Source organism: Chrysemys picta, chromosome 18, assembly GCF_011386835.1.
Source record: "Chrysemys picta bellii isolate R12L10 chromosome 18, ASM1138683v2, whole genome shotgun sequence".
In the NCBI taxonomy this organism is placed as follows: domain Eukaryota; kingdom Metazoa; phylum Chordata; order Testudines; family Emydidae; genus Chrysemys; species Chrysemys picta.
The window spans coordinates 5,750,220-5,777,395 of NC_088808.1; the positions used below are offsets into that span (position 1 = coordinate 5,750,220).

General features: G+C 58.5%; 1 protein-coding gene across 1 annotated transcript; it reads left to right on the plus strand.

The window, feature by feature from the left end:
- Positions 1-446: 446 nt before the first annotated feature.
- LOC112060571 (uncharacterized) lies at positions 447-26,424 on the plus strand. The gene is made up of 15 exons (XM_065572292.1): positions 447-1,120; positions 5,192-5,369; positions 6,093-6,324; positions 8,892-8,986; positions 11,219-11,415; positions 13,698-13,776; positions 14,737-14,915; positions 17,948-18,655; positions 19,083-19,301; positions 19,644-19,710; positions 20,294-20,419; positions 22,304-22,548; positions 23,467-23,912; positions 24,653-24,755; positions 25,243-26,424. Exons 1-15 carry the CDS (start codon positions 939-941, stop codon positions 25,316-25,318), a joined length of 3,132 nt encoding a protein of 1,043 aa, XP_065428364.1. The 5' UTR covers positions 447-938; the 3' UTR covers positions 25,319-26,424.
- Positions 26,425-27,176: the final 752 nt, after the last annotated feature.

Here is a 27,176-nt window from a genome sequence, read left to right on the forward strand (position 1 = left end):
ATCTCCATGTATTATATTATTAATTGGTTTAAAGTGTGTTTGTGCCTATTGTTACAGGGGTGTTCCCCTTTAAATATGGTATGACAACAAAGCAACTGACAACCACTGTAACTAACTGGAGTAGCTAAGGGCCTTCCCTCCCCAGACAGGGCTTCCCTTTGATTGGTGGCATAGGACATCAATCTTCTGTGATCTGAAATGTCCCTCTGCCCCGGAATGCTGCTGGCAGTCCATGAGATGTGTACACACACTGGCCCTGGGGCACTGGCTGCAGGGAGCCAGGCTGAAAGGAGAAAGGAACAGGCAAGGCACTAGGAAAAACTTAACTGGATGCAAACTCCTGGGTTTGCACTTTCTCTCTGTGACTTTGTGACTGCTGCTTCCTGATCCACCTAGTGCTACAGAGAGAAACAGCTGGGAGAAGGGGCAGGGGAAAGAACAGCCCTGGGGGCAAGCGGCTCTGGGGTTGCTGAACCCTCGCTTGATGTTTCCTACCGAACTGGAGGTGCCAGGGCAAGTTTATCCTTTCCTTTGAAGACCGCAGTGAGTTCCTGAGTGTGGGTTTTGCTCCCTTCATGGTATGTATGTCTACATGCCCTAATGCAATCACCTAGCTACATTGGTAATCTGAGACCCGGGCAGCACTTTTGTGGGCCCCCGGCTGCAGCCAGGATGGGATAATGAATAAGCTGGAGAGAGATCTGGAAGAAATGCAGAAGAAAGGAGCGGGAAGTGACCACTGTCTAGGTCGTGTTTGCTCCCATGTCTTTTCCAAGGAGGAAGATCACTGGAGCTCCTGGTAGCAGTTCTGTCCTTTCAGCCACCTGCCTGGATGAAGCTTTACAGCTGCCTGACTTGACATCTCTGGTGGCTCCCTTAGACCCTGGCTTCTTGGGACGTTTGCTCCTGGTCTTGTTCCCGCTGAGGACGCTGCTGAAATGTGCAGTTCCTTCCCCGTGCTGCTTTCCCCAGACCCCCAGCAGGTGCTGCAGGCCGTGCAGGGCCTAGTGGCTGGTCTGCACAAGGACAAAGGAGGCATGCTGGAGGTTTTCTTGGGAGACGCTGAGTGCGAAGAGTATCTGGGGGCTCTTTGTAGTCTCCTGGCTGCTCCCAAAGTGAGGTGAGTGAGGGAGTGTGGGACTAGTCCCCATGTACAGCGCAGTGGGGATACCCGTGTGACACGGTGTGCTTTTCTGAGACTCCCCTGCTCTCACACACCGTCCACTTCTATGACGGCTGCTTCTAACGAGAGATGGACCCATACTGCACCCTCCTAGCCTAGCACAGCCAGATCCACCCTGCCTCATTCCATGTGGTCCATGAACAGATGCATTGACGGAGGCAGGGCAGTTCAGATGCCCTGACCGAGGGACCATCCGAGGCAGGACATAGTGGTCTTCGGATCTGTGGGGTTTAGATTAGATGACCCTTGCGGTCCCTTCTAACCCTATGGTTCTATGATTCTCTCCGGCACGTGATGGGAATTCATTCTTTTATCATTTTCCTTTAAAAAAATAAAACAGGAACATTCCACCCACAAAAAAGTCCGTAAAGGGATGTTAAAGTGGCAGAGCGAAGTGCTAAAACATCAGGAAATGCCAAAGATCAGTTTGTCCTGGTGACCTTAACTCTGCCCCTACGGTGTCTACATTCCAGTTCAGTCTTTAACCAGATGGACCGATACCATTTTCGACAGGCCCTTTGCCTCATTCAGCTCATGAGATCACTTTAAATCCAGGGGACTTTAAAGCTGATACAGTTGGACTCTGTTTATTGGCCTGGTGGGGTTTGCTACATTTTCCAGCTCCTCTCTGCAACCACTAAGAGACTTTTTTCCCCCCACATGACAGTTGCCAGGCTCACCTACTCACATGACTCCAGGAGCTGGGGCTGTAAGAAGAAAACACTAACCATCATTACCGGCAGCATGGGGTCCATAGTGAATATGGCAGGGGACTGGCTCTCCATAGACGTATATGTAGTTACTGGAGTGTAAGTCTAGAGTAAACCCACATACCTGCCAGTGTGTGGAGAGCATGTTGGTACTTGCACTGGGCGGGACAGAGGATGTGGCGTGGAAGACACGGGGTGGGTGGTTAAACAGGACATTGAGCAGCTGCCGTGTTCTCTGAGCAGTCATGTCTACGCCTGGAGCCCCACAGCCAAAGCCCGTAGGAATCAAGGGAAAGTTTCCCCCCATCTCACTGAGCCTTGGCTCAGCCCCTAAATGAAGCCTAGGATCTGGGCCCCACGCTCCTGCGCTCTAATCCCCAGACCCTGTGGCCTACAGAGACTGGACAATGGGCGCCTCCTGCTCTGGTGTTTGCTCTTGCAGGGTTGTGACCAACCCCCTTAACAGGCCCTGGGAAGATAAATGGCTCCCATTCGGAGGGCTGCGTACAGACACGTTTAGGCTGTTACACCCGGTGCACAGCTACAAAGGAAGGCAAACAGGCTCGGAGCTTGGCAGGCTCTGCTCCAGGGTGTGACGCTGCCATTCAAACCGAGGAGATCAGAGCCCAGCCAGTCGGTGGGGGCTGGGCCTCTTGGAGCCACGGCCTGTTTCAGTCTCCATGCAGTTGTGATGGCAAAGCCCCAAACAGCTGTCGAACCCTCGTCTCCCTTGAGCCCTGCTGCTCAGTTGTTTGGCACAGCTGCTGCCCGTGCCGGCTGGCACCCTCAGCGCCTGGCACCCTCAGCGCCTGGCACCCTCAGCGCCTGGCTCTGCACTAGCTGGAGTCTCCCTGGGCTTTGGGGCTGCTTTGTTCTTCCCAGCCGGGCTGGAAACGCTCACGGCTCCCTCTCCCCACGGCTGATCACTGACAGTCAGGTAGCGGCCTTCAACCTAGCGGCCTTAACCTTACTGGAGGCTGCTGCTGGCCATTTCAGCGGAGGCCAGGCCAGCCGCAGGACAGGAAGAATGACTCCAGGCTGGAGGCATGGGAACGCTGGGCACCACGCTGGCACCGAGGCTAATGACCTGACCTCAGTGTCTGACCCTGCGGCAGCCTGTGTGGGAGCTGGAGCGCAGTGGGGCCGTATCCCATTGGGCGCTCGCAGTGCACCCAGATACCGCGTGGGGCAGCACCCCAGCTGGGGGCGTGCCCCATGTACCAGGTGGCTTAGGCAGCGACGAAACAGCTACTTTCTAACCCATCGCCGGCTCCAGTGCAGCCCTGGCATAAGCAGAGGCAGCTCCCCCTGAAGACAGTGTGGGTTACACCCGCTTGCAACAGGGCTCAACTTGGCCCCATGTGGGTTTTATTCATGCAAAAATCAAACTGTTTTGAGGCTAAAATCCCCGTTCGATTCTGGGCATTATTCATCCCTGAGCAGCGTCCTTCCCATCCCTGTTCTGAGCGCACTGCTGGGGCGTAATGAACAAGGAGTCCGGCTCCTGTGTCTCTTTCCAATGGAAGGGGGCTGTTCCCCCAAACGGGCCATTCCATCACGCCGCACAACACCGGCCTGTCACTCACTCCTTGACCTCCAGCATCAACGCAGCTAGGTCGACGGAAGCCCCCGTAGTGTAGACAAGCCCACGGACCCTGCCCGGGTGGGTGCCCAGAGACGGCTGTGCCTGCAGAGCGGGGCACTCACCACACCGGGGCACTGCCGTACTGCAGGAGTGCATGGTAGGCACCTGGTAAGAATTTACACCAAACCTCCACAGATCCTGCCCCCCAAGAAGGTGCCCCACTCTCCCAGGCATGAGTCTTTCTCATGGTCTCCAGTGCTTAGTATTATTTATGTACAGTATTGGTATTGCGGTAGCACTAGGACCCCCTCTCGTGGATCAGGACCCCACGGTGCTAGGCGCTGTACACACATAGAACACAGACAGGCTCTGCCCCACCGAGTGGCCAATCTAAGTAAGCTGTCCCTGCCTCCCAAGGAGGGTCCAGAAATGGTACCAGGTACTGAAACTTCACAGGTAGAAGAATCATTCATTGCTCTTCCTCCTTCCCTGCCCTGGGTCACTGCCTGTCTCCTTCCTCCAGCCTGTTTGGACGGGCTGTCCTATAGCTTATACGATCTGCAGACTCCTGGACAGCTGAGATGGGATGGGTATATGGTTCTAATGGGCTTCCTGTCCCCCTCCTGCCTTCCCTGCTAGGAGTCACTGCGTGAGGGTAACAAGCTTCCCAGGTCTCGGTCAGGTGTAGGGCCTGGCACCTCTTTTCATGGTGGCACGCCGCCCTGGCACCACTGCTGGCAGTGGCATTTCGTAAGGAAAGCAATTCTACGCGTGCATGCAAGGCGTGAGCTCGTCTGTACGGTGCATGCGAGGGCAGTGGGAGGATGCCGCTTCGGGCTAGGAACGGTATCGTTCTTGCTGGAGCCCTGCCACCTCTTTCCTGTAGTTTCGGGAACCCATCAGCCTGCTGCAGAAGGTGCAAAGTTCAGGAGCACGCCATGGTAACGGCTGTAACTCAGCGTGGAGGAGCCAGGCACTCAGCACTGAGCCACCCTCCAAGTTGGGTTTCCCTGCCCTACACCACAGCAACCAGCATCAACCGCTCGCTCAGCGCTGCCTGCCAGTGTCCCGCTGCAGCCGAAGGAAATGGGAATTGCAGGTGGTCAGCACTGCCCTGGGGACCCTGCAGAATCGGGACTTAACTGCCCTTCTCTCTCCTCCGCCCTGATTTCGAGCTGCATTGCTCAGTTTCACTCCAGTTCTCCCCCCCCCACACACACACACTCCCTAGGAACCTGGTGCTGTGGCGTCGCTAGGGCTTCAGCCTCACCACAAGGCCCAGCTGAGAAATGCACCCCAAATACCCCGGATTTACCACCGCGGGGATGCTGGGAACTGTAGCTCGAGGGGGCTGCTGGGGCCTCACTCCCCAGTGCCGGCTGGCAGCGCAGGGCTGAGTTCGGTTGAACGCGGTATAACACACACACACATACACACACACGTTCCTAAAATATTAGGCCAATTTGCTTAAAAGCCTGCAACCAGCTCAACTAAAACCCAAACCTGCAAACGTGAATCACTGCGCTTGGGGCAGGCTGCATCTTGCAATGACAGGCCAGGTTGCCCCCAGCCCTTGCACGGTTGCACAAGGAGCCGTTGGTGCAAGGGTCTCATTGCCAGCACTCTGCTCCCAGCTAGCAGCGCCCCGGCTCTCTGCCAGGCGGGTGGGACATGAAACAGCCCCAAGACCTGACTGGCTCTCTCCTGTACCAGGCTGTGCAGCAACGTCGCCTACATCCTGGGCACCATCGCCGAGAAGGAGAGCGGGGCGGCACGCCTGGTGGCACTGGCAGGCTCGGGCTCCAAGGGGCTCCTGGATAGCCTGAGCGCCATGCTGACCTGGGACGACCCAGAGGCTGTGATGAATGCGGCAGGTACCCTGGGCTCCCTGGTAAGGAACGCTCTTTCCCTAGGCAGTAGGCTGGATCCCAGAGCGCTCCAAGGTTTGTGTAGGTGGAATCCCTCCTTGGAGTGTCCTATTGCATGAGGCTCCCGTCCATTAGCAAGCCCATGCCAAGCCCATTCAGGGATTCAGCTGGCTGGCAGCCCCTCCTTCCAGACCTATGCCAGCCTCCGGGACATGGGCTGCACCAGCCTGCAGGGCACAGGGCTGGCTTTTGCAACCCCACCACTGGCTCGTAGAGCAGCCTGAGCACCAGGGTGCATTGAGCTTGTGGCCTCAGACAACGCAGGGGCAGCACCTCAGCACAGGAGAGCCCTGGGGCAGTCCTACCGCCTGGTGCACAGGATTCCCCTCCCTCCTGCTTTCACAATACCCAGCTCTTACCTTGCACTTCTCATCTGTAGAGCTCAAAGTGCTTTACGCAGGACGTCAGGATCATTCTCCCCCATTGTACATGAGGGGAAACTGAGGCACGGATCAAGAAAGTGACTTGCCCAAGGTCACAGTTTGCGTCAGAGTTGGGACTAGAACCCAGGTCACCCAAATCCTAGCCTAGTGCTGTATCCAGTAGGCTATGACAGCTGCAGCAGGGAAGGGGAGGCTGTGCCCCAGATAACCTCTCCCCCTCCTGAGTGCACACACCCTGACCTTCCATTTGTGGCTATCAGGTATTTCCCCGATTCCCATCTTTTCACCCATTTTTCCCCCAAGGCGGAAACAGGTCCCAGCCGGCAATGGCTGCTCCAAGCCCCGAAAGCTGATGAGATTATTGAGAAGCTCACGGCGCTGCTGGGCTCGGCTGACGAAGGCACGGCAAGCAACGCTGCCCTAGTGCTGGCCCGAATCACTGGCTCCCAGGAGGGCTGCGTGAAACTGCTGGGCCACCCCCGCTCCCAGCACCTCCTGAGACAGCTGATCACTTCCCTGACGGCAGAGGAAGCAGGTGGGTTGGGATGAGCCAGGGGTCTGTGCCTGGGGTGGAGATAGCGAGGGCTCACGGGGGACCGGAAAGGAGGTGGAGAAAGGCTCAATGAGAACATAAGATTGTATGGATGGGCCAAAGCAGGGGAGAAGAATGAGGGGGGATTTGATAGCAGCCTTCAACTACCTGAAGGGGGGTTCCAAAGAGGATGGAGCTCGGCTGTTCTCAGTGGTGGCAGAGGACAAAACAAGGAGTAATGGTCTCAAGTTGCAGTGGGGGAGGTCCAGGTTGGATATTAGGAAACACTATTTCACTAGGAGGGTGGTGAAGCACTGGAATGTGTTACCTAGGGAGGTGGTGGAGTCTCCTTCCTTGGAGATTTTTAAGGCCTGGCTTGACAAAGCCCTGGCTGGGATGATTTAGTTGGGAATTGGTCCTGCTTTGAGCAGGGGGTTGGACTAGATGACCTCCTGAGGTCCCTTCCAACCCTGAGATTCTATGATTCTATGAGTGTCATGGAGGAAATGGGACAATCTACAGACAAGGAGAAGATCTCTCATTCTCTCTGTCACCATCTGTCCATAGAACTATCTGAAGGTCTGTCTGTCTTGGGGTCTCGGGGATCTGCCTGACTGAGATACAGTTTTTCAGAATAGGTTTTAAAGGCTCCAATTCCTCAAAACCCCCAAGACAGCCGCAAACCAGAAGTCTGAGCTGCTCATTCCAGGCTCAGGCGCACCCCTCTCTGCCAGGATTGGTCCCTGCCCATGCAAAAGCAGAAAGCAGTTGCCCCATGGCAACATTTTCCCATCTCGGGTCCAGGGATTTGTAAGGGGAGGAGTGAGAAGTGGCTGGGGCTGGAGGAGCAGCGGGTCCACCCTGCACCTGACTGAGACCTGGGCAGGAAGTTAATTCCAGAGCCTAGGAAGTGTCTTCGGGAGCAGACCTAGTTGGTCGCCCTGCCCCTGACAGCAGTGTTTGGTCCACGCTGAAGGGGGAAGTGGTAAAATCCCCCTAATACAGCAACCCCCTGTAATGTGGGGGCCTTTGTCTGTTAGCACCCCCTTGTGGTGAGAGAGGGCACTACACCAGTCTAGCTTTGTCCCTGTCACCACCCCTAATTTGGTGTTTGGCAAGTCCTTGTTATGACTTGGTCAGGTCCTCAGTAGTCTCTGTCCCCTTCAAGATGACAGGGAGTCAGAAGTTCCTTGGCTCTAGCAGGGCTAATCAGCCCAAGGTCTCCTAGGTTTAAGACCTTCTCCTCCAAAAGCCCCTGGCTGGAGTAGGTAGGGGAACCCAGGTCCAGCCACTCCACTGGGTTCCTGCTCAGGGCCTGTGTTTGGAATAGCCAGACCCATCCTGCTCACCCCCTTGCTGCTCCCGGAGCTAGCTCCCACCTCTCCTCCTCTGTGGGCTTCCCCAGCCTCTTGTCTGACCTCTTTGGAGCTTGGGTTTGTCTGGCAGCTTCTCACCTGCTGGAGCACTCCTCTCTCTGCATTCTCCCTGCAGCCCTTTTATCCTCATAGCGGCCATGGGGCAGCCAATCCACTCTGTCAGGCAGTTACTCCAATTCCCTTTGGCCACTGAACCAGCATGGGGTGTATAGACCTCAGGACACGCCCCCAACTTCCTAAGATGTACTGCAGGAAATCCCTTCCTGACCCTGCCTGACAATCAGCTGGTGTCCTGAAGCATGAGGATTGAGAGTCCTGGTTGATTTTGTCCTAGCTAGTGTTGCTGAAGATTCCATCCTTAGTCCTATAAGTGTCTGACCCTCATGGGACTCTCTGGTGCAGTAATATCCTGCAGCAGCCAGTTCCACTGGGCCATTTTACGCTGCGTTGTTGAAAAACATTTTCTCATCTGCATGTTGAATATGTTGCCTTTTGTCATTCTCCATCCTGGGCTTTGGCTGGAGGGCTGGTGATTGTGAAATGGGTCCTGAGGCTGGGAGGTCTAACATGGTAGAAAATGGAGACATATGCCCCTCCAGAGAGACAAAGCTGCGGTCAGCTGGCTCAGTGGGAGAGTGCAGTTTTGATCAGGGTATGAATTTTAATCACACAAAGGAGCTTTTAGGATTATTCTCCTAGTGAACGGGCAGGGTCCCCAAGCCCTTTTCCTAAACACGACACACACGCAATAGGGGATTGTCCTAAACTTCAGCCCCCTCCCTGGAGTTTGCCTCTATTCTTAAGTATATCAAGCCTCTAGGAAGGGCTGTACTAACAAACAGAGAACCTCAGACCAAGCTTCTTCCTGGTGTTTGTAGAGTTAATGAGACTGACCTGCTCTGGCTGCCAGGGTGAGTCAGCAGCACAGCTCTGCACCTTCATGCAGGCTTCTACAGCCTGAAAAATGGCCGCACCCCCGTCACCAGTGGCATAAGCAGTCAGTTCTCCACCAGGCAACCTGTAGGGGACCCCCAACCATGCAGAGCAGAACTGTCCAGCCCCCATCCTTCACATCCCCTCTGTCTTTCCTTCCTGTGTCTCCGTCCCTCCCCACTGTGATCCTGGGTGCCGCATGAGAGCCCAGCACTTCTGACCATCTGGCCCCTAATGAGTTTCTTCCTATTGGGATTCCAGGCTGCAGCATGAACGCTGCCTTCACGCTGGGGCGCCTGTGTGACACGGACCTCGGCCTGCGGCAGCTCTTTGCCCTCCCTGAAGTCTCCAGCATGGTAAGAGGAGAGGCAGGTGAGGGGGCAAGCCCGGGGGGCTAGAACTGCTCCCCCAGCATCGGAGGGGGGGGATTGTCCAGAATGCAGTGGGGCCAGGAGCAGGCCACAAGCCCTATCACAAGTCCTGTCCATGGTAGAAACAACGCAGCGATGCCACCACAGACCAAGTGGCATGATTGACACCTGTTCGTCACATCTATAGCAGCCACCTCTGCTGTTCGCAGCACTGGCCCAGGATCTCGCAGGGAAGAGCAGCAGCTAGGGTTGCCAGGCGTCCAGTTTTCAACTGGAACATCCGGTCGAAAAGGGACCCTGGCGGCGCCGTTCGGCTGTTAAAAGTCTGGTTGGCAGCACAGCGGGGGCCCAGGGCCAAGGCAGGCTCCCTGCCTGCCCTAGGCCTGAGCAGCTCCCAGAACTGGCCGCCAGGTCCTTGCAGCCCCTAGGCGCATGGGCGGCCAGGAAGACTCCATGTGCTGCCCCTGCCCCTAGTGCCAGCTCCAAGCTCTCACTGGCCAGGAACTGCGACCAATGGGAGCTGTGGGGGCGGCACCTGCGGGCATGAGGGCAGCGCACGGAGCCTCCCTGGTCGCCCATGGGGCTGCAAGGACCTGGCTGCCACATCCTGGGAGCCGCGGTAAGCGCCACCGGGACCCCACTCCCCAAACCCTGTCCCAGCCCAGAGTCCCCTCAACCGCCTGCCAGAGCCCACACCCTGCAGCCCACCACACCCCAACCTCCTGCCCCAGCACGGAGCCCCCTCCTGCACCCCAACCCCCTCATCCCTGGCCACACCCCAGAGCCTACACCCCCAGCCGGAGCCCTCATCCCCACCTCCCGCACCCCAACCCCCTGCCCCAGCCCAGTGAAAGTGAGTGAGGATGAGGGAGAGCGAGCGATGGAGGGAAGAGGGAGGGAGTGAGCAGGGGGGCGGCCCCAGAGAAGGGGTGGGTGAAGGGGCAGGGCCTCGGGGAAGGGGCGGTGCCAGGGTGTTTAGTTTTATGCGATTAGAAAGTTGGCAACCCTAGCAGCAGCAGGGGGTGGACTTGGAGTCCAGGGATCCTCCCCTCTGCAGCCCTTCAGTGCGGCTCCTTACGTCAACCAGAGGGAGAGTAACAGGGCATTCTGTGTCCCTCCCAAATCCACAGCCCCAGCTCTGCCCCAGACTTGGCTCCCGCAGCCGCACCAGGCTGGTCTGCAGCCAATATAGCAATAGCCCCTGCTCATCCCTAGGGCCCTTCCCTGGAGGAGTTCGGCGCACTTCACAGGCGTTCATTAGCCCCACAGCTCCTGGTGAGGTGGGGCAGTAGCATTAGCCCCGTTTTACAGCTGGGGAAACTGAGGCACAGAGCAGGGGAGTGCTGCACCCAAGGTCACCCAGAGAGTCAGAGGCCGAGCTCAGGACGCCCAGCCCCTGTTCTAACCACTGGACAACTCGGCCTGTACAACACGTGCTCTGAAAGGAGGATAGTTTCCAAGAAGAAGATTTGGGAGTTTCCCCAGCGGCTCTGCGTGGGGCGTTTCCAGCTCACACACATTCAGCGGGGACGGCGCGGGTGCCACTTATCCTGACACTACGGGCACAGGCCCAGTGTCTGTGCTGTGGCCCTTGTCCTGTGAGAGCGGCACGCAGAGCGGTTACAGGTTCCTGCCTCCAGGGCACAGCACAGAGGACTGGGAATGGGAGCCTCTCCCCTCTAAACTGCTGGGAAGCACCCAGGTCAGTAGTGGTTCCCATCATGCCGTTGTCCCTTTGCCATGCGTTGGGTGGGGGGAAGTGGAGAGGTGTCTCCACCCCCAAAACTGCTGAGGAAACCGGCTACACTGGCTGGCAGTCTCTGGCTGGACTGCGTGGGGCTAGCTAGTGCCCCCCTTTCGGCCCCGGTCAGGTTGGGCACAGCAGCAGAGAGCCGGGGGGTAGGTTGCCCTGCAGCTGCCCATGCTGTGCCTGCCCTGGGCACAAACAGACAGCACCTTTCCCCAACGCTCATTTTCAGTGGCAGCCTGGGTTTGCTCTGGGCACTGCTCCACCCTGGCCCGGCCCAGCCCCCCGGGCACATTAGGAGACGAGAAGGCAGCCAGCAATGGCGTGGCACAGCATCAAGCTGTGCTCACGCTGTCCAGCTGGACAACCACTGGGAACCCAACAAAGGCGCAGCCATGGGAGGAGGCTGGCGCTGCCCCCAGCGGCTGCTGCCCGAGGACCAGGCACTAGGTGAGGTGTTTCCTTTTCAGATCCATGCCCTGGTGTCCATGATGGCCAGCGCGGAGGCAGGAGGGAGCCGGAACGCCTGCTTTGCTCTCAGCTGCCTGGCTGCCAACAAGGAGGGGCATGACCACGTGCTGCAGAGCCCTGCCTTCCCCCGGGCTCTGGATACGCTGTGCCGCCTGCTTCGCGCCAAGGAGCAGGAGTCCTCCTGGTTTGCTGCCATGTGGGTGACGCTTCCCCCACACTGTAAGGGGTGCCTGGGAGAGCAGGGTGGAGGGACGTCTGACTCTTCACGTAGAAACGGCAGGGGCAGTACAGAGCTGTGGCACAGAGCTCACAACAGGGCACGGGGAGTGCCTGGAACAGAACTCACCACAGGCACTGGGAGTGCCTGGCACAGAGCTCACAACAGGGCACGGGGAGTGCCTGGCACAGAGCTCACCACAGGCACTGGGAGTGCCTGGCACAGAGCTCACAACAGGGCACGGGGAGTGCCAGGCACAGAGCTCACAACAGGGCACGGGGAGTGCCTGGCACAGAGCTCACAACAGGGCACGGGGAGTGCCAGGCACAGACCTCACAACAGGGCACGGGGAGTGCCTGGCACAGAGCTCACAACAGGGCACGGGGAGTGCCAGGCACAGAGCTCACAACAGGGCACGGGGAGTGCCTGACACAGAGCTCACAACAGGGCACGGGGAGTGCCTGGCACAGCGCTCACAACAGGCACTGGGGGAGCCAGGCACAGAGCTCACAACAGGTACCGGGAGTGCCAGGCACAGCGCTCACAACAGGCACCGGGAGTGCCTGACACAGAGCTCACAACAGGGCACCGGGAGTGCCTGGCACAGAGCTCACAACAGGGCACGGGGAGTGCCTGGCACAGAGCTCACAACAGGCACCGGGAGATCCAGGCACAGAGCTCACAACAGGGCACCGGGTGTGCCAGGCACAGAGCTCACAACAGGCACCGGGAGATCCAGGCACAGAGCTCACAACAGGGCACCGGGAGTGCCAGGCACAGTGCTCACAACAGGCACCGGGAGTGCCTGGCACAGAGCTCACAACAGGCACTGGGAGTGCCTGGCACAGAGCTCACAACAGGGCACGGGGAGTGCCTGGCACAGAGCTCACAACAGGCACCGGGAGTGCCAGGCACAGAGCTCACAACAGGCACCGGGAGTGCCTGGCCCAGAGCTCACAACAGGGCACCGGGAGTGCCAGGCACAGAGATCACAACAGGGCACCGGGAGTGCCTGGCTCGGAGCTCACAACAGGGCACCGGGAGTGCCTGGCACAGAGCTCACAACAGGGCACGGGGAGTGCCAGGCACAGAGCTCACAACAGGGCACCGGGAGTGCCTGGCTCGGAGCTCACAACAGGGCACGGGGAGTGTCAGGCCCAGAGCTCACAACAGGGCACCGGGAGTGCCTGGCTCGGAGCTCACAACAGGGCACCAGGAGTGCCTGGCACAGAGCTCACAACAGGGCACGGGGAGTGCCAGGCACAGAGCTCACAACAGGGCACCGGGAGTGCCTGGCTCGGAGCTCACAACAGGGCACGGGGAGTGTCAGGCCCAGAGCTCACAACAGGGCATCGGGAGTGCCAGGCACAGAGCTCACAACAGGGCACGGGGAGTGCCAGGCACAGAGCTCACAACAGGGCACGGGGAGTGCCTGGCACAGAGCTCACAACAGGGCACGGGGAGTGCCAGGCACAGAGCTCACAACAGGGCACGGGGAGTGCCTGGCACAGAGCTCACAACAGGGCACGGGGAGTGCCTGGCACAGCGCTCACAACAGGCACCGGGAGTGCCTGACACAGAGCTCACAACAGGCACCGGGAGTGCCAGGCACAGCGCTCACAACAGGCACCGGGAGTGCCTGACACAGAGCTCACAACAGGGCACCGGGAGTGCCTGGCACAGAGCTCACAACAGGCACTGGGAGTGCCAGGCACAGAGCTCACAACAGGGCACGGGGAGTGCCAGGCACAGCGCTCACAACAGGGCACCGGGAGTGCCAGGCACAGAGCTCACAACAGGGCATGGGGAGTGTCAGGCCCAGAGCTCACAACAGGGCATCGGGAGTGCCAGGTACAGAGCTCACAACAGGGCACCAGGAGTGCCTGGCACAGAGCTCACACACAACAGCCAGTGGGAGCCCATGACACAGGACTCACACAGCAAGCTCATGGGAGCTGATTTCAGTGCACCCCGGTCCAGGCATTTGAGAGGCTGGAATCCGGCTGGTGGATGAGAGCATCACTCAGCCCTCACTTACCCCTCTTCTGTGAGCCCCCACTGGAGCCTGCAGCGCCTCCCTGAGTGACCCGTGGGCGCAGGGCGAACGGTCCTTCTCCACTGCACAGTTGCGTTCTGGTTTATCCTTTGGCTCGGCCCATAGCTGAGCCTTCTCTCTTCGCTTACCCCCCGATCTATGGGGCTGCCCCTCTCCCACCCCCCGCTGGACACGACCCATAACAGCTGCCATTCATGTTTTCTAGGACCCTGCGTGTGCTCGCCAGCCAGCCCAAGGGGGTGATGACACTAAGAGAACACCCAGAGCTGGAACCCCTCCTGCAGGTACACTGTCACCATGCGACGGGGGCAGCGGCTCAGGCCGGGCCACATTCTGATCGCAGCGATACTGGGGTAAAATCAAGAGCACCAGTTTCAGATCTCACCGCTGTCACAAGATTGATTTGGCTGGAGTTACTCCAGATTTACACCGGGGAAACAGAGATAAGAATCCAGCCCCTGGAGTCACTTCAGATTTACACCAAGATCAGAATCTGTCACACTGTATCATCAAACAATATGAATCCCTTGTTTTCCAGAGGATCCCGAATGTGCTAGGTGCTGTCCAAACACAAACAATCCTGCCCCTCCCCCATGCTAGCCGACAGCCCCCTTGAACTCCCCTCCGAGCTCTATTCCTTCAGTCAAGTCAGGAAGTTTGGGGGTTGAGGGGGAGGGAGGGGACTGGTCAAACATTTTCCATCAAAACTCTTTTTTGACAGAAAATGGGGTTTTCGACTAAAATTGTCTCGTAAGAAGTGGCTCCTTTTCCTGCAGAATTCTTGCTTGATTTTTTTATCAAGAAACCTAAAATATTTTTATTTGGAAACACTGTCACAAGGCCTCGTGGGAACTGTAGTTCAGTTACCTCACATTTCTATTCTCCTCAATGGGCTGGGCTCCCTGCCTGCACTGCATCTCCCATGATGCACCTCAGCAAGGGACTCCCGTAATGTATCACCCCCGTTCCAAGTAAGGGCCCTTGTTGCATCATGGGAGATGTAGTCCGATCCATGAGCTCAGCCTGTAGAGGAGAATGGAAGCATGAGGCGCCTGAAGTACAACTCCCATGAGGCAATGCTGCATCATTTCCAAATCAAAATATTTTGATATTGAAATTTCTGCTTGAAAAAAAAAAAATTCTATGGAAACCCCCATGTTGTGTCCAGCTCTACTTGTGCGTTACTGTCCACACTGGTGCAAGGTACTGCCCGCATCAGTGAAGACAGCGTTTTCTCCCCACAGGAAGTGGCTGCCTCAGAGACAGTAGGAGAAGAGCTGCTAGAGGAAGTGACCGGCACCCTGGCCAAGCTCCGGCGCCTCCCGAAACCCCCGCCCCCTGAAGCCAAAGTTCTGGATTCTGGTTCCATCCAGGTGGCCTGGGAAAGTTTCAGGCCTCAGAGCAGCCTTGAGGTCAATTACAGGTGCTAGCATGAGAGTCCAGCATCCTCTAGGAATGCACTGAGCAGAGCGGGATGACTTTGACCTTGGGTGCAGGGATCTAAAGTGTAATGGGAAGGAGGGGAACCGCCTGGCTCACCATGACCCTAGGGCTATCCTCTACACAACCCCCTAGAGACGAGTTCTGTTGTCGGGTGTGGCTCTGTAGATCTAGGGTAACAATTCTCCTGGATCTATGGGCCTGATTTGGAGCTTCCATGGGGTTTACACTAGTAAGACTTCAATGGAGTGATGCTTGGTGTGATTTGTTCCCCCCATTTAAGATGCCACCTGATGTGCTGAGATACCACTGAGCCCTCCTGTTCTGCCAGCCTGGGCCGCCTTTAACCTGTCTTGCTGAGCCAGGCACTTAAGCCCAGGGTTACCATTCGTCCGGATTCTGCCGGACATGTCTGGCTTTTTTAAGTTAAAAGTAGCGTCCCGGGGGAATTTGTAAATTCCGGATTCCCCCCCCCCATGCAGAGCGCGCGCGGCTAACAGGGCAGACGGCCGGATCGTGCCACTCGCATGGGGCTCTGGCAGGCAGAGCCCCTCCTCCGCTTCCCCCTCCTCTCCCCTGCAGCTTGAGATCACTCCCCTCCTCTCTCTCCCTCCCCCCCCCGCCCTGCATTCGCAGATCGCCGGCCGGCCGTTCGCATCGGGCCTCCGGCAGTCTGGAGCTCCTCCCCCTGCTCCTGCTCCCCCTCCCCTGCTGCCCGCTCCGCAGCACTCTGTTCTGAGCGGCACGATAAGGGGGACCAGGGGGTCGGAGAAGGGGCAGGGAGGTTCTGGAGGGGGCAGACAGGGAGCAGGGTTGGATGGGTCGGGAGTTTTGGGGGGGCCGTCTGGGGGTTGGGGATGTAAGGTTTTGGGCACTCAGGGTACAGGTAGGGGGTAGGGTCCTAGGGGGGCAGTTAGGGTGGGGGGGGTCTCAGGAGGAGGCAGTTAGGGGAAAAGGAACAGGGAGGCTTAAGTAGGGGTGGGGTTCTGGAGGGCACTTAGGAGCAGGGGTCCCAGGAGGGGGCAGTCAGGGGACAGGGAGCAGAGGGGTTTAGATGGGTTGGGAGTTCTGGGGGGCTGTCAGGGGGTGGGGAGTCGTTGGATGGGGCGTGGGAGTCCCTGGTGTCTGTCTGGGGGTGGGGGTGTGGATAAGGGTTGGGGCAGTTAGGGGACAGGTAGGGGGTAGGGTCCTAGGGGCCAGTTAGGATGGGGGGAGGGTCTCAGGAGGGGGCAGTCAGGGGACAAGGAGCAGAGAGGCTTAGGTAGGGGGTGGAGTCCTGGGGGGCAGTTAGGGTCAGGGGTCCCAGGAGGGGGCAGTCAGGGGACAAGGAGTGGGGGGGAGGGTTGGGGGTTCTGAGGGGGCTGGAAGTGGGAGGGAGTGGAAGGGGCGGGGCTAGGGCAGGACGGGGGCGGGGCTAGGGCGGGGCTCCTCCCGTCCTCTTTTTTGATTGTTGAAATATGGTAACCCTACTTAAGCCTCCTCTAGCGCACACAGGCAGGGCCACCCCCAACTGCTGAATGACGCAGACACTGAGATCAGCTCTGGGAAGAATCAGCTTAAGGGACTTGCCCCAGCACTCAGGTGCCCACCTCCCTTGGAGTGCAAACCCAAAGGTATATTATGAAATCCGCCTCCTCCCTCAATGTGGAGGAAGGTATGCACGGCCTCTTACCCGCCCCCCAATTATGAATTGAACAAACTAGGTTTCAGAATAAACAAAAAACAAGTTTTTTAACTAAAAAGAGTAGATTTTAAGTGAGTATAAGAGATAAACAGAACAAAGCAGATTATTAAACAAATAGATTAAAACACACAAACTAAGCTTGATTCACTAAAAAACCAGGTTACAGAATGTAATTTCTCCCCCTAAATGTTGAATTAGGCAGTATGCAGAGTTTCTGTAACTCAGAGTTCCAGTTATTTCTTCTTATAGACTGGACCCTGTCTCAGTCTGGACTCTCCCCTGCCTTTCCCTTCCGGTTAGTTCCTTTGTTCCTCCAGATACTTTCCGCAGTCCTCCTTCTTGGGTAGGCGATGGAATAGAGTCTCCTTTGCCTTCCCTTCCACCCTTAAATAAGATTTACATAAGGCGGGAATCCTTTGTTCCCCAAACTTGACCCCCCCCACCCTTCCCTTTTAGTGGAAAGTTACAAGAAATCCAGGATAATGTTTAGTATCAGGTAACAAGACCACCTGACCTAGTAGTGTCACAGTTACGTCCCAGGACGCCTCCCAACAGGGAGAGAGATTAGTATCTTTAGTTTTGTTGTTTCTTCCTGATGGCTCATCAAATCTGATGGCCAGTCGTCTGGTGTGTGTCTTCCTAATACACACCCACTTGTAATTGTTACATAGTCCATATTCCTAACTTTAGATACAGAAATGAGACATGCATACAAATTGGATAAGTACATTCAGTAAATCATAACCTTTCCAATGTTCCCTTACATGAGCCATCTCACCTGAAGTATATCTCAGTTATGTCATATCCATATCATAAGCATATTTTCACAAAGAATACGGAGTGTAATGCACACTTGGGTTATGCAACTGCAAGCGGAATCTGACTCCGTGGTCTCCAGTGGGATGCCGGGTGGGTGGAAGTTGTACCACTTTGCCTCCTGCACTAGCTTTACAACCCATTTACACTGAACGCCTGGTTCTCCTCTCAGTGACCTCAGCAGAGTTACTCCTGATTTACACCCATGCCAGTCAGACCAGAACCATGCCCCTGCCGTGTCACTGTCCACTCCCGTTCCCATCCTTGGTTGTGATGCGGCCCGCCGCCATATAGGATTGACCCTTTGCGCCAGATCTGGCTCTCGGTCACACTGGGGTAAATCCAGAGTAACTCTCTGAAGGCCATGGAACTACCCCTGACCAGTGGGGCTGAGAGCAGAATCTGGCCCTCTGTCCGCAGGCCTAGCATGTCTTTGGGTCTAGTCTTGGCTGACCTGAGAAGACACCACGTTCTCTTCTGCTGAGTGGTTCTGTTATCTCCCGCTGTGTCTGCAGGCTCTACGAGGGGGGCGCCCTGCTGTACCGAGGGCCAGCGCTCAGCTATGCCTTCGCGGGCAGCGGGCCATGCCAGGAATACCGCTTTCAGCTCTGCCTTGAGGCCAGGGGCGACCGGGGGCCGTGCAGCGATGTTACGGTGCTGCCCAGAGAAGAGCCGGTGCCCAGTTGCCCCTTGGACTTCCGTGTGACAGCTCGCACGGCCACCCAGTTAAAAGTGAGCTGGGCCCCTCCAGCCGAGCCCAGCGGCCCCATCAAACACTACACAGTGTATAGGGAGGAGACCCTGGTGGGCTCCACCCCAGAACTCAGCTATGTTGTGGGCGGCTTGGCCCCTTCCGCGAGCTACCGGCTCAGCGTCTGCGCATGCACCAGCAAAGCCCAGGGAGAGAAGGCCACCCTGCTCACCAAGACCATGTCCCTGAGGGGCCATGCCCCGGAGAGGTTAACCCTCGTAGTGCTGGGGCGCAGCGAGATCTTTGTGACGTGGGATGTGCCCAAAGCGCCCCTGGGACGCTTCTTTAACTATGAGCTGTGCCTGAACGGGGAAGTGATGTACCTGGGCACGGCGCGCTCCTACATGGCCCGCCGGCTCAGGGCCAACACGGCCTACACCTGCACCATCAGCGCCCTCACCAGTGCGGGGCGCTGTGTCAGCCGGCCAGTCACCAAACGCACGCCCAGGGATGAGTACAGCGATCTCAGCAGGTGAGATCTCGCTCTCACAGCCACATGGTGCCCCTGGGGCAGGTCCCCGTTGTCCCCAACACCACTACCTCGAAAACATCCCTCCCTTGGCCAGACCCACCACCACCCTGGTGCCCTTTTACCACCACCTCCACACCCCTCTACCCTACTCAGCACTACCACTATGACACTGCCCTTGCCTGTGTCCAGACCTGGCCCTACCCCGGCCATGTTCACTGCAGCCTCCACAGTGACACCCCCATCACACTGTGCCACCCCCTTTGTGCCACTCCCGCTGCCCTCTTTCTTATACCCAAATGTGGCTTGCCCGCCAGCCAAGCTGAGCCCACACCTTTCCAGAGCTTGGTCTAGACTGGAGCTAGGTTCTCCAGCACCGTTCCCTGAGCCTGGATTTAAAGCAGTTCTTGTGTGTTGCCTGCTCCTCTAGGTGCCATTACCCCTCCCCAGGGAGCGGGCAGCCTGCCACAGCCTCAGCGCCCAGCGAGACTCCAGAAATCCCTCAGGCGCCAGGAAGGGGCAGAGGCAACGCAGGGGAGTCGCTCAAACCTTCCCCTGCCAGGATGCCGAGAGCCCCTCTCCTGCTGAGCAGAAGGGCCAGTAAATGCTGGGAGATCAAGAGCAGCGCGAACCCCGCTGCCACGCCCAGGTACGGCTCGGTGGTGAGCAGCTGCTGCAGGTGCTCTGGCTGGGATCTCTTCCATGGGGACCTGCAGGTGGGAACCGGGGGAGGAGATGGGGCAGACGAGAGACATGAGGGGATCCCGTCACCCCTGCGCACCGCCGAGGGCACAGACCACGGGACCCTGCTGCCAGTTCCAGGCATGGCTGGAGGATCACCCCCCATGCCATGGCTGGAGGGCAGAGCGTCAGCACCTGTGCCCCCTTCGCTCTGCCCCGACATGCCCCTGGGGTTCGATCGCTGTCCCCGTCCCACCTGAGGTGGTTCTACAGCCTGGCGCTAAGAGAGCTGCTGTTCTTCCTCCCCCAGGAGAGAGCCTGCTCTGTTCTGCTCCAGACAGCCAAGCCAGGCAACGCGAGCTGCCAGCCCTGCCAAGGTGGGTATGGGCAGCACCCTCCCCTCACCCACACACACAGTGGGAACAGGTCAGGCCAGGAACCTGAGACCCCACAGGCCTGATGCAACATTGGAAGCAGCAGGGATGGGGGCTTGGCTCAGGTGCCCGGTGGGGAAGGGGAGCAGCTGGTGTCTGATACTTCTCCATTAACCATCCCCGGGGTTCTGCTCCGCCCTCCAAAGCCCTGGTCCCTGCGACCCAGGGCCCGTTCAGGGACATGCCCAGCCAGGAAGGCCAGCTCGGCACAGAGACGAGAGTCCTGGGGCAGCTCGGCTTCTTGTCATGGGGGGACGTTCTGGCCAGTGGCCAGAGGCCTTGCTAAGAGACATGAACACACGGGTCATGCAGGATTTGGGTCCCAGGGAAACCAGGGCATGCTCAGCCCCTGAGGCGAGACGCCGCTCTCCCCCGATGCCTCCGGTGACTGCTGTGGGGTCACTGCCGAATCCCCCAGTGCCAGGGAGCAGAGTGAGACCTTTCCTAGTGCCGGTGTGTAAACAGGGTGAACAGAAACCCCCCACTCGATGCACCAACCCCTCCCTTGTGCCTCCCTTCTCACCAGGCTGCCCCACTTCCCAGGCAGCGGGCGCCTGATGCAAATGGCCTCCCCAGGCAAACTGCACTTCGGCCCAGCAGGAAGAACAGCTCAGGCAAACCTGGGACACCGAGCAAAACGCTCTTCCCAGAGGTACCAGCAATATCTGTGCAGGTGTGTGTGTGTGTGCATGCAACCCTCTGTGTGTATCCCTGTGCACCAGTGGGCGTCTGCATGCATCGCTGTGCGTGTGTGTGTGTTTGTGTGTGTGCTCTTCTCTGTGCATGCATGCAGGGGTGGACAGCCTTGCCCCTTTTCCAACCCAAGCAGCTAGTCAGTGTGTGGGGGCTGGGGCTGTTCCCGGGGAGCTGAAATTGGTGCCAGTGCCCCCTCACTCAGCCAGACTCTTGGGCAGGGGCACATCCTGTTCTCTTAGGTGGGGGGGCTTCTGGTCAGCTCAGTTATGTTATGTTATGTTATGTTATGTTATGTTTGTTAAGTGACGGGTGCATCACCCCCAGTCTCCGAGAGGTTTGTGCTCGATGTAGTCACCAGGACCTCTCAGTGTAACACTGCGTACATGTGCCTGCGTGTGCATCCTTGTGCGTGTGTGTGTACAATGTGTGTATACAGGTGAGTGGTGTGCATGTGGGTGTATCCCTGTGCGTGTGTGGGTGCGTGTGTGTACAATGTGTATATACAGGCGAGTGGTCTGCATACATGTGGGTGTATCCCTGTGTGTGTATGTGTGTGTGTGTATATATAGGAGAGTGGTGTGCATCCCTGTGTGTGTGTGTGTGTGTGTGTGTGTGTGTGTGTATAGGAGAGTGGTGTGCATCCCTGTGTGTGTGTGTGTGTGTACAATGTGTGTGTAAAGGTGAGTGGTCTGCATGTGGGTGTATCCCTGTGCGTGTGTGTACAATGTGTGTATACAGGCGAGTGGTGTGCATGCATGTGGGTGTATCCCTGTGCGTGTGTGGGTGCGTGTGTGTACAATGTGTGTATACAGGTGAGTGGTCTGCATGCATGTGGGTGTATCCCTGTGCGTGTGTGTACAATGTGTGTATACAGGCGAGTGGTGTGCATGCATGTGGGTGTATCCCTGTGCGTGTGTGGGTGCGTGTGTGTACAATGTGTGTATACAGGCGAGTGGTGTGCATGCATGTGGGTGTATCCCTGTGCGTGTGTGTACAATGTGTGTATACAGGCGAATGGTGTGCATGCATGTGAATGTATCCCTGTGTGTGTGTGGGTGCGTGTGTGTACAATGTGTGTATACAGGCGAGTGATGTGCATGCATGTGGGTGTATCCCTGTGCGTGTGTGTATAATGTGTGTATACAGGCGAGTGGTCTGCATACATGTGGGTGTATCCCTGTGCGTGTGTGTACAATGTGTGTATACAGGCGAGTGGTGTGCATGCACGTGGGTGTATCCCTGTGCGTGTGTGTACAATGTGTGTATACAGGTGAGTGGTGTGCATGCACCTGGGTGTATCCCTGTGCGTGTGTGTACAATGTGTGTATACAGGCGAGTGTTGTGCGCATCCCTGTGCATATCTGAATGTGAGTGTCTGCAGGTGGCCTAGGGAAAAGCCACAAGAACACTAGTGACATTAGCTGACAGCTAGTGGCACAGAACTAACCCCTCCCCCGAGCCCCATTGCCAAGCAGGGAGGGGCTGGAGTTCAGTGCCTCCCTCCCCTGGGAAATGGGCTCCGGCGTCCCAGGCTGCTGTAGTTGTTGACGCTGGGTCCTGAGCGAGCCCAGCCCGGAGGGAGGGAGGGGGAGCCGTGCACGTTACAAATGAAGGGCAGCCCGCTGTGAGAGGTCGGTCAGACACACCTGTGCCATGCGGGGGAGGGCTCATATGGAATCACAGGCGGCAAAAAATTCTCTGCAGCCCGCAGGGGGCCAACAGGCCCTGCCCCAGCTACTCCCAGCACCCCCCGGGCACCACACCGGGGCAGGAGGTAAAACCCCTTTCAAAGACCCCCCCACAGGGCCTTCCTGGTGTCTCCTTCTTGTCTCTCAAACAGCTGGCAACAGTCCTCCCACTCGGGCACCCGGCTTGGCAGGGCTCACCCGGTCCGAGTGCTGTGCCCGTGTCCCTTCAGCTCAGCCGCGCTCTAGAGCGGAGGAAACCCAGGCAGGCAGCCTCAGGCCAGCAGGGGTCAGGCTACGGGCACCCCCCTGTCCTGGAGAGCTTGGGGCAGGAGCAGCTCAGGGCTCCATTGGGGAGCCAACTGCTCCGGGGGCTGCAGAGGCCAAAGCCACAAACAAGGTGAGTTACCTCCACGGCGAGCGGCTTCCCCCTGCCCCTGCACTCCTTCGGCGGGCAGCTCCCTGGCCTGCAGGGGAGCCAGCGTCACACAGCACGGGGGGAACGGGGTGGGGGGCAGGGAGGCCGCTAGGAACCGAGGGCGAGGTTGTGCTCAGCCTTAGGCATGCAATAAAGTTTTGCACTCCTGCCCCGGAGCCAGTCCCAGTCCCACTGGGAGTGTGACACGGCTCCATGCTAGTGTCCCCTGCTTGGGCAGGGAGATCACAGCCACGGCCTGCCCCACCGGGCCCCCTGCACACCCTGCCCCACCTGGCCCCCTGCACGCCCTGCCCCACTGGGCCCCCTGCACACCCTGCCCCACCGGGCCCCCTGCACACCCTGCCCCACTGGGCCCCCTGCACACCCTGCCCCACCGGGCCCCCTGCACGCCCTGCCCCACCGGGCCCCCTGCACGCCCTGCCCCACTGGGCCCCCTGCACACCCTGCAGCGGAGCTGACGCAGCGCTCGGCATGTGACTGCAGCATGCCGTTCCCAGCCCCTGGCTCAGTCAACAGGAGCTCCCCCCACGGCAGCACAGGCCTCTCGGCTGCCCCCAGCGTGGGCCCAGCTGTGGAGCTGGCTCCAATGCCAAGGGCTCGCTCTTTGGAGTGGTGGGTGGGGCTGGGTGCTGGGCAAACCAAGCCAGCCGAGGCCTCCGGAGAAGCTCATGCACTCGCTGGCCTGTTAACGCCCGGGCACTGCCTGCAAATCAAACAACACAAAGGCCTTGAACTGGTGCCCTGAGGTGCAAGGCTCTGCCCGCTGTCCCCCACCCTGAGCTAATGGCACTGTGACACTTCACACTAGCTGTGGCTGTGCCCCAAAGCGGCTAGCAGAATGACCATGGCTTTGCTGTGTCTGCTCTCGTCCCTAATCAGGACTGGCCGGGGTTGTAGCCGGCTCCTGCCAGCCAAGACAGCTGTGCCCCTGGGTGTATCTCACAAGGGAAACGCCAGCCTCCACCCTGCCGTGGTACCCACGAGAACTCTCTGCCCACAGCGGCGGGATGGCCGCGGGAATGGAGCCGGGTTTAACGCTGAACAGACCAGGGAAGACGTAGCCTCGGGGAGAGGCCACCCCCGCCTGCCGCTGCTCTGCCTTTCAGATTGGCTGGCAGGGCTCAGCCGGCGGGCCCCACAGCGTGGCAGCTGCCGGGGGCTGAGCGTGGTGGAGCGGGAGAGGACCTGGAGGGCTCTGATGTCCAGATTCCCTGCAGGCCCCCGAAGCTTCCCGACTAACCCCCTCCCTGCGATGGGCAGGAGGCCCTCTGGCCAGACACCCCAGGGGATGCTCCTCGGAGACCATCTGCTCACCCAAGCCCGCGGTAAGTGATGTCTCTCGGGAGGTGCTCCCCTGTGCAGCTAGACCCCGGGAACACTCTGTTGTACGGCACACCTGGCACTGCCCAGCAGTCTCCGAGCCCGGGGCTCTGTCAGGCCCCAGTCTGTGCCAAGAGGGATCTCTCCTGTCTCCTCTCCTTGCCGGGGGCTTGTGCATTTCCAAAGTGATCCCAGCTGGCTTTACCACCTCCCTTTGGTATTGTTACTACCAGAGCTGCTGGAGGTCCCAGCTGAGCTCAGGGCACGGCCCCAAAGAGCTTAAGGCCCCAAAGAGCTTATAGCCTCAAGAGACCAAGAGTGGCAAAAGGAACTAAGGCACAGAAAGGGGAAGCGACTTGCCCAAGGTTACCCAGCAGGTCAGTGGCAGAGCTGGCAATAGACCCTGGGTCCCCTGAGCCTGTCCACCCCACTAGCCACCAGGCCGCACTGTCTTCCCTTTTCTGCTCCTTTGACCTTCCCATCCTCCCTCACTGCAGACCCCCCGAGCTCCCAGTTCTCAGGGCTGTGGCCCAACTCGGGGGGAGGTTCTGTTCTGAAGGAAATGTCCAGTGCCTCCCAGTAGCTACCTGCAGTCACAGGGCAGAGGCCCTGAGCTGGGTCCTCCCCGGCCGGCGCTGCCAGGTCTCTGCACTCTGTGAGCAGGCTGGCTTGGCCGAAGGCGAGTTCCAGGTCTCAGGGCCAATCCCCGTGGCGGTAAAAGCATTGAGCGTCTGTGTCTCTCCAGCCGCCCCAGAAGGAAGATGCGGGCGGGGCCAGCTGCACCCCCTGGCACCACGGCCTCAGCGGGGAGACAAGAGTTTGCAATGGAAAGCAGCCATGAAAAGCAGGTAAATGGGGAGGGGGGGAAGAGGTGGGACAGCAAACAGGTGACACCCCCCAATGGGAGAGGGGAAGGGGAGCCATTACTCAGCCCTGTGCAGTGGGAGGTGTCAGGAGGCTGGACTGTCTGTGGGCTGTTCCTGCTCCTATGTCCTGGAATTGCGGCTGTTGCTGGATTCCAGCCCAGCTGGCATGTCCATACTCCCCTGGCTTCCCGGCCACAGCACTGCCCTGACCCTGCTCTGGGTGCCAGTGCAATTCCATGGCCCACCTCCAGGGGGTGCTGCAGAGCTCCCCCCTCTACGGCCAGGAGCGGGAGTTTTGGGGACTAGCGACCTGCTCACTGCCACTCCCACCAGGCCAAGCCCTCCTTGCACTGAATGAGCCCCTCTGTGCTGGCCTTGGCCAGCTTCTCCCCCCCACCCTGGGACATGGCCCTGTTCCAAGCGCTGAGGCTGGTGGAGATGGGTGGATTCAGTCATTTTTGCCTTCCAGGAACCATGGCCCTTTGGATGAGAAACTGAGGCTGGAGCTGCTTGTACTGGTGGGTGCCGCTGTGGCCATGCCCTGACAACCTGTGGTCCTGGGTAATGGCCCTGTGCCATCTCCATGGCCTGACTCAGCGCTGACGGAGGCCTAGGGAGCAGGAAATCATCCCTCGAGTCTGGATTTCTCATACAGAACTGACCTGACCTCATGCCTCCGCCTACCCGAGCGGTCCCCAGGGGCTTTACACACCCTGGCTTTGATGCCTGCAGTGAAAATGCCTGGGAACTCGACTGTCTCCCCAGACACCCACTGGCAGAGCGGAGCAACATCTCATCTAGAGCTGGCACCTGCTCCAGCTGCCTGCCCTGGTGCCGCTCTGCAGGGACCCCAAGCCCTGGTACAGGACTGGAACCCACAACCGTTAGATTAGAGGGAAAGTGGAGACAGTGAATGTTCGGCACACCCCGGGCAGTGAGGGGCTCTGGGTACAGCCAGGGTGGGCGGTTTGCTGGAGATTAACACACACACACCCAGTGTGTTACTCTCTGACCCCCATTGGCCAATGACAGGAGGGCAGGAAGATTACAGACAGGGCCTGGAGGTGGGGACGGAAAGTGATGAGAAATGGGGGGCCCTAGAGGCCCCCTCGTCTCTGCTGTCCAGCCTGCGGCGCTGACACAGGGCCACCAGCCACAGCTCTCATCTTGTCACACACCCGAGGTTTGCCAGGCCCAGAACTCGCATCCAGGCCCCAGACACGACTCTCCTGGGATTGTCGCTAGAGCTAAATAGCTTTGGAATAAACCGTCTCTGTTCCCTGGGCACAAACAACCTGAGAGAGGGTGCCTGGCAAACTTATTCCCCAACAGAGGGCGCAGCACCTTCTCCAGCACACACGTGCACACGCACAAGAGGGTGTCACACAAGGATTCACCAAACATGCCCGCTCACCAATCGAGGGTCCCCCTCCACGTCATCCACCACAGGCACCCGTCACAGAAGCAGAGGCTCAGACCATGCCCCCCCCCCACACCTGACAAAGCCCCCAAGTGGGACCCCAGGTGAGGGACACCAACGATACCTTTTCTGCAGGAGACGGAAAACGCTGTGGGATTTGCGCCTTGGCGTGTGCCTGGCTCTTCCGGTTCTAGCTGCAGTAAATCATTTTCAGCAATAAAAGGGAAACCAGGGAGGCGCCGGGCGTGTGTGTGGAATGTGGGTAACATTGGGACTAAAACCAGCAGCATCTCTGGGAACGAGGTGCACTTTAAGATGCCACCTATGGAGCCGCAGAGGCGGCCACAGACAGATTCAGCTGCAGAGAACACCACAAACAACAGATGGCCAGCAGGGGCGCCCCCACCCATTCAGCAGCACAGGGCGCCTCGCATCAGATGGCGCGTTCACACCCATTCTGGACTACGGGGTCCACATGCATGTTCCTCCGGTGACCACTGCACGAAGTACTCTGGGCTTCGCCTCCCGCACACGTGCACTCGCTCACCGGCAGTGGACACCCGACACAGTCCCAGGAGAGGGCGCCACGCAAAGATGTTCAACGCTAGAGGGTATCACACGCAAAAACACGCTTACACAAAACCACACCCACACACCTCACACCCACAGAGCGTGCCAAATGTATACAGTACAGTACTGCCAAGGGACAGTCTCACACACACACACACACACGGCGATGTCTCCCACAAAGGCCTTGTCTAACATAAGTCGTTGCAAGGCCTTACGGACACACCTCACAATGAGCAGGCCACTAGCGCCTTTGACGCCAGTGGGTCCCCTCCCGTATGCACAGTTCTGTGTATCCCCGTCTGTAGTATCAGGGATCTCAGGAGCACATGTGCCCACATGCACACCCTTCCCCCCATGCAGACACACGTGCAGACACACACGTGCATGCAGACACCCGTGCAAATACACAGGTG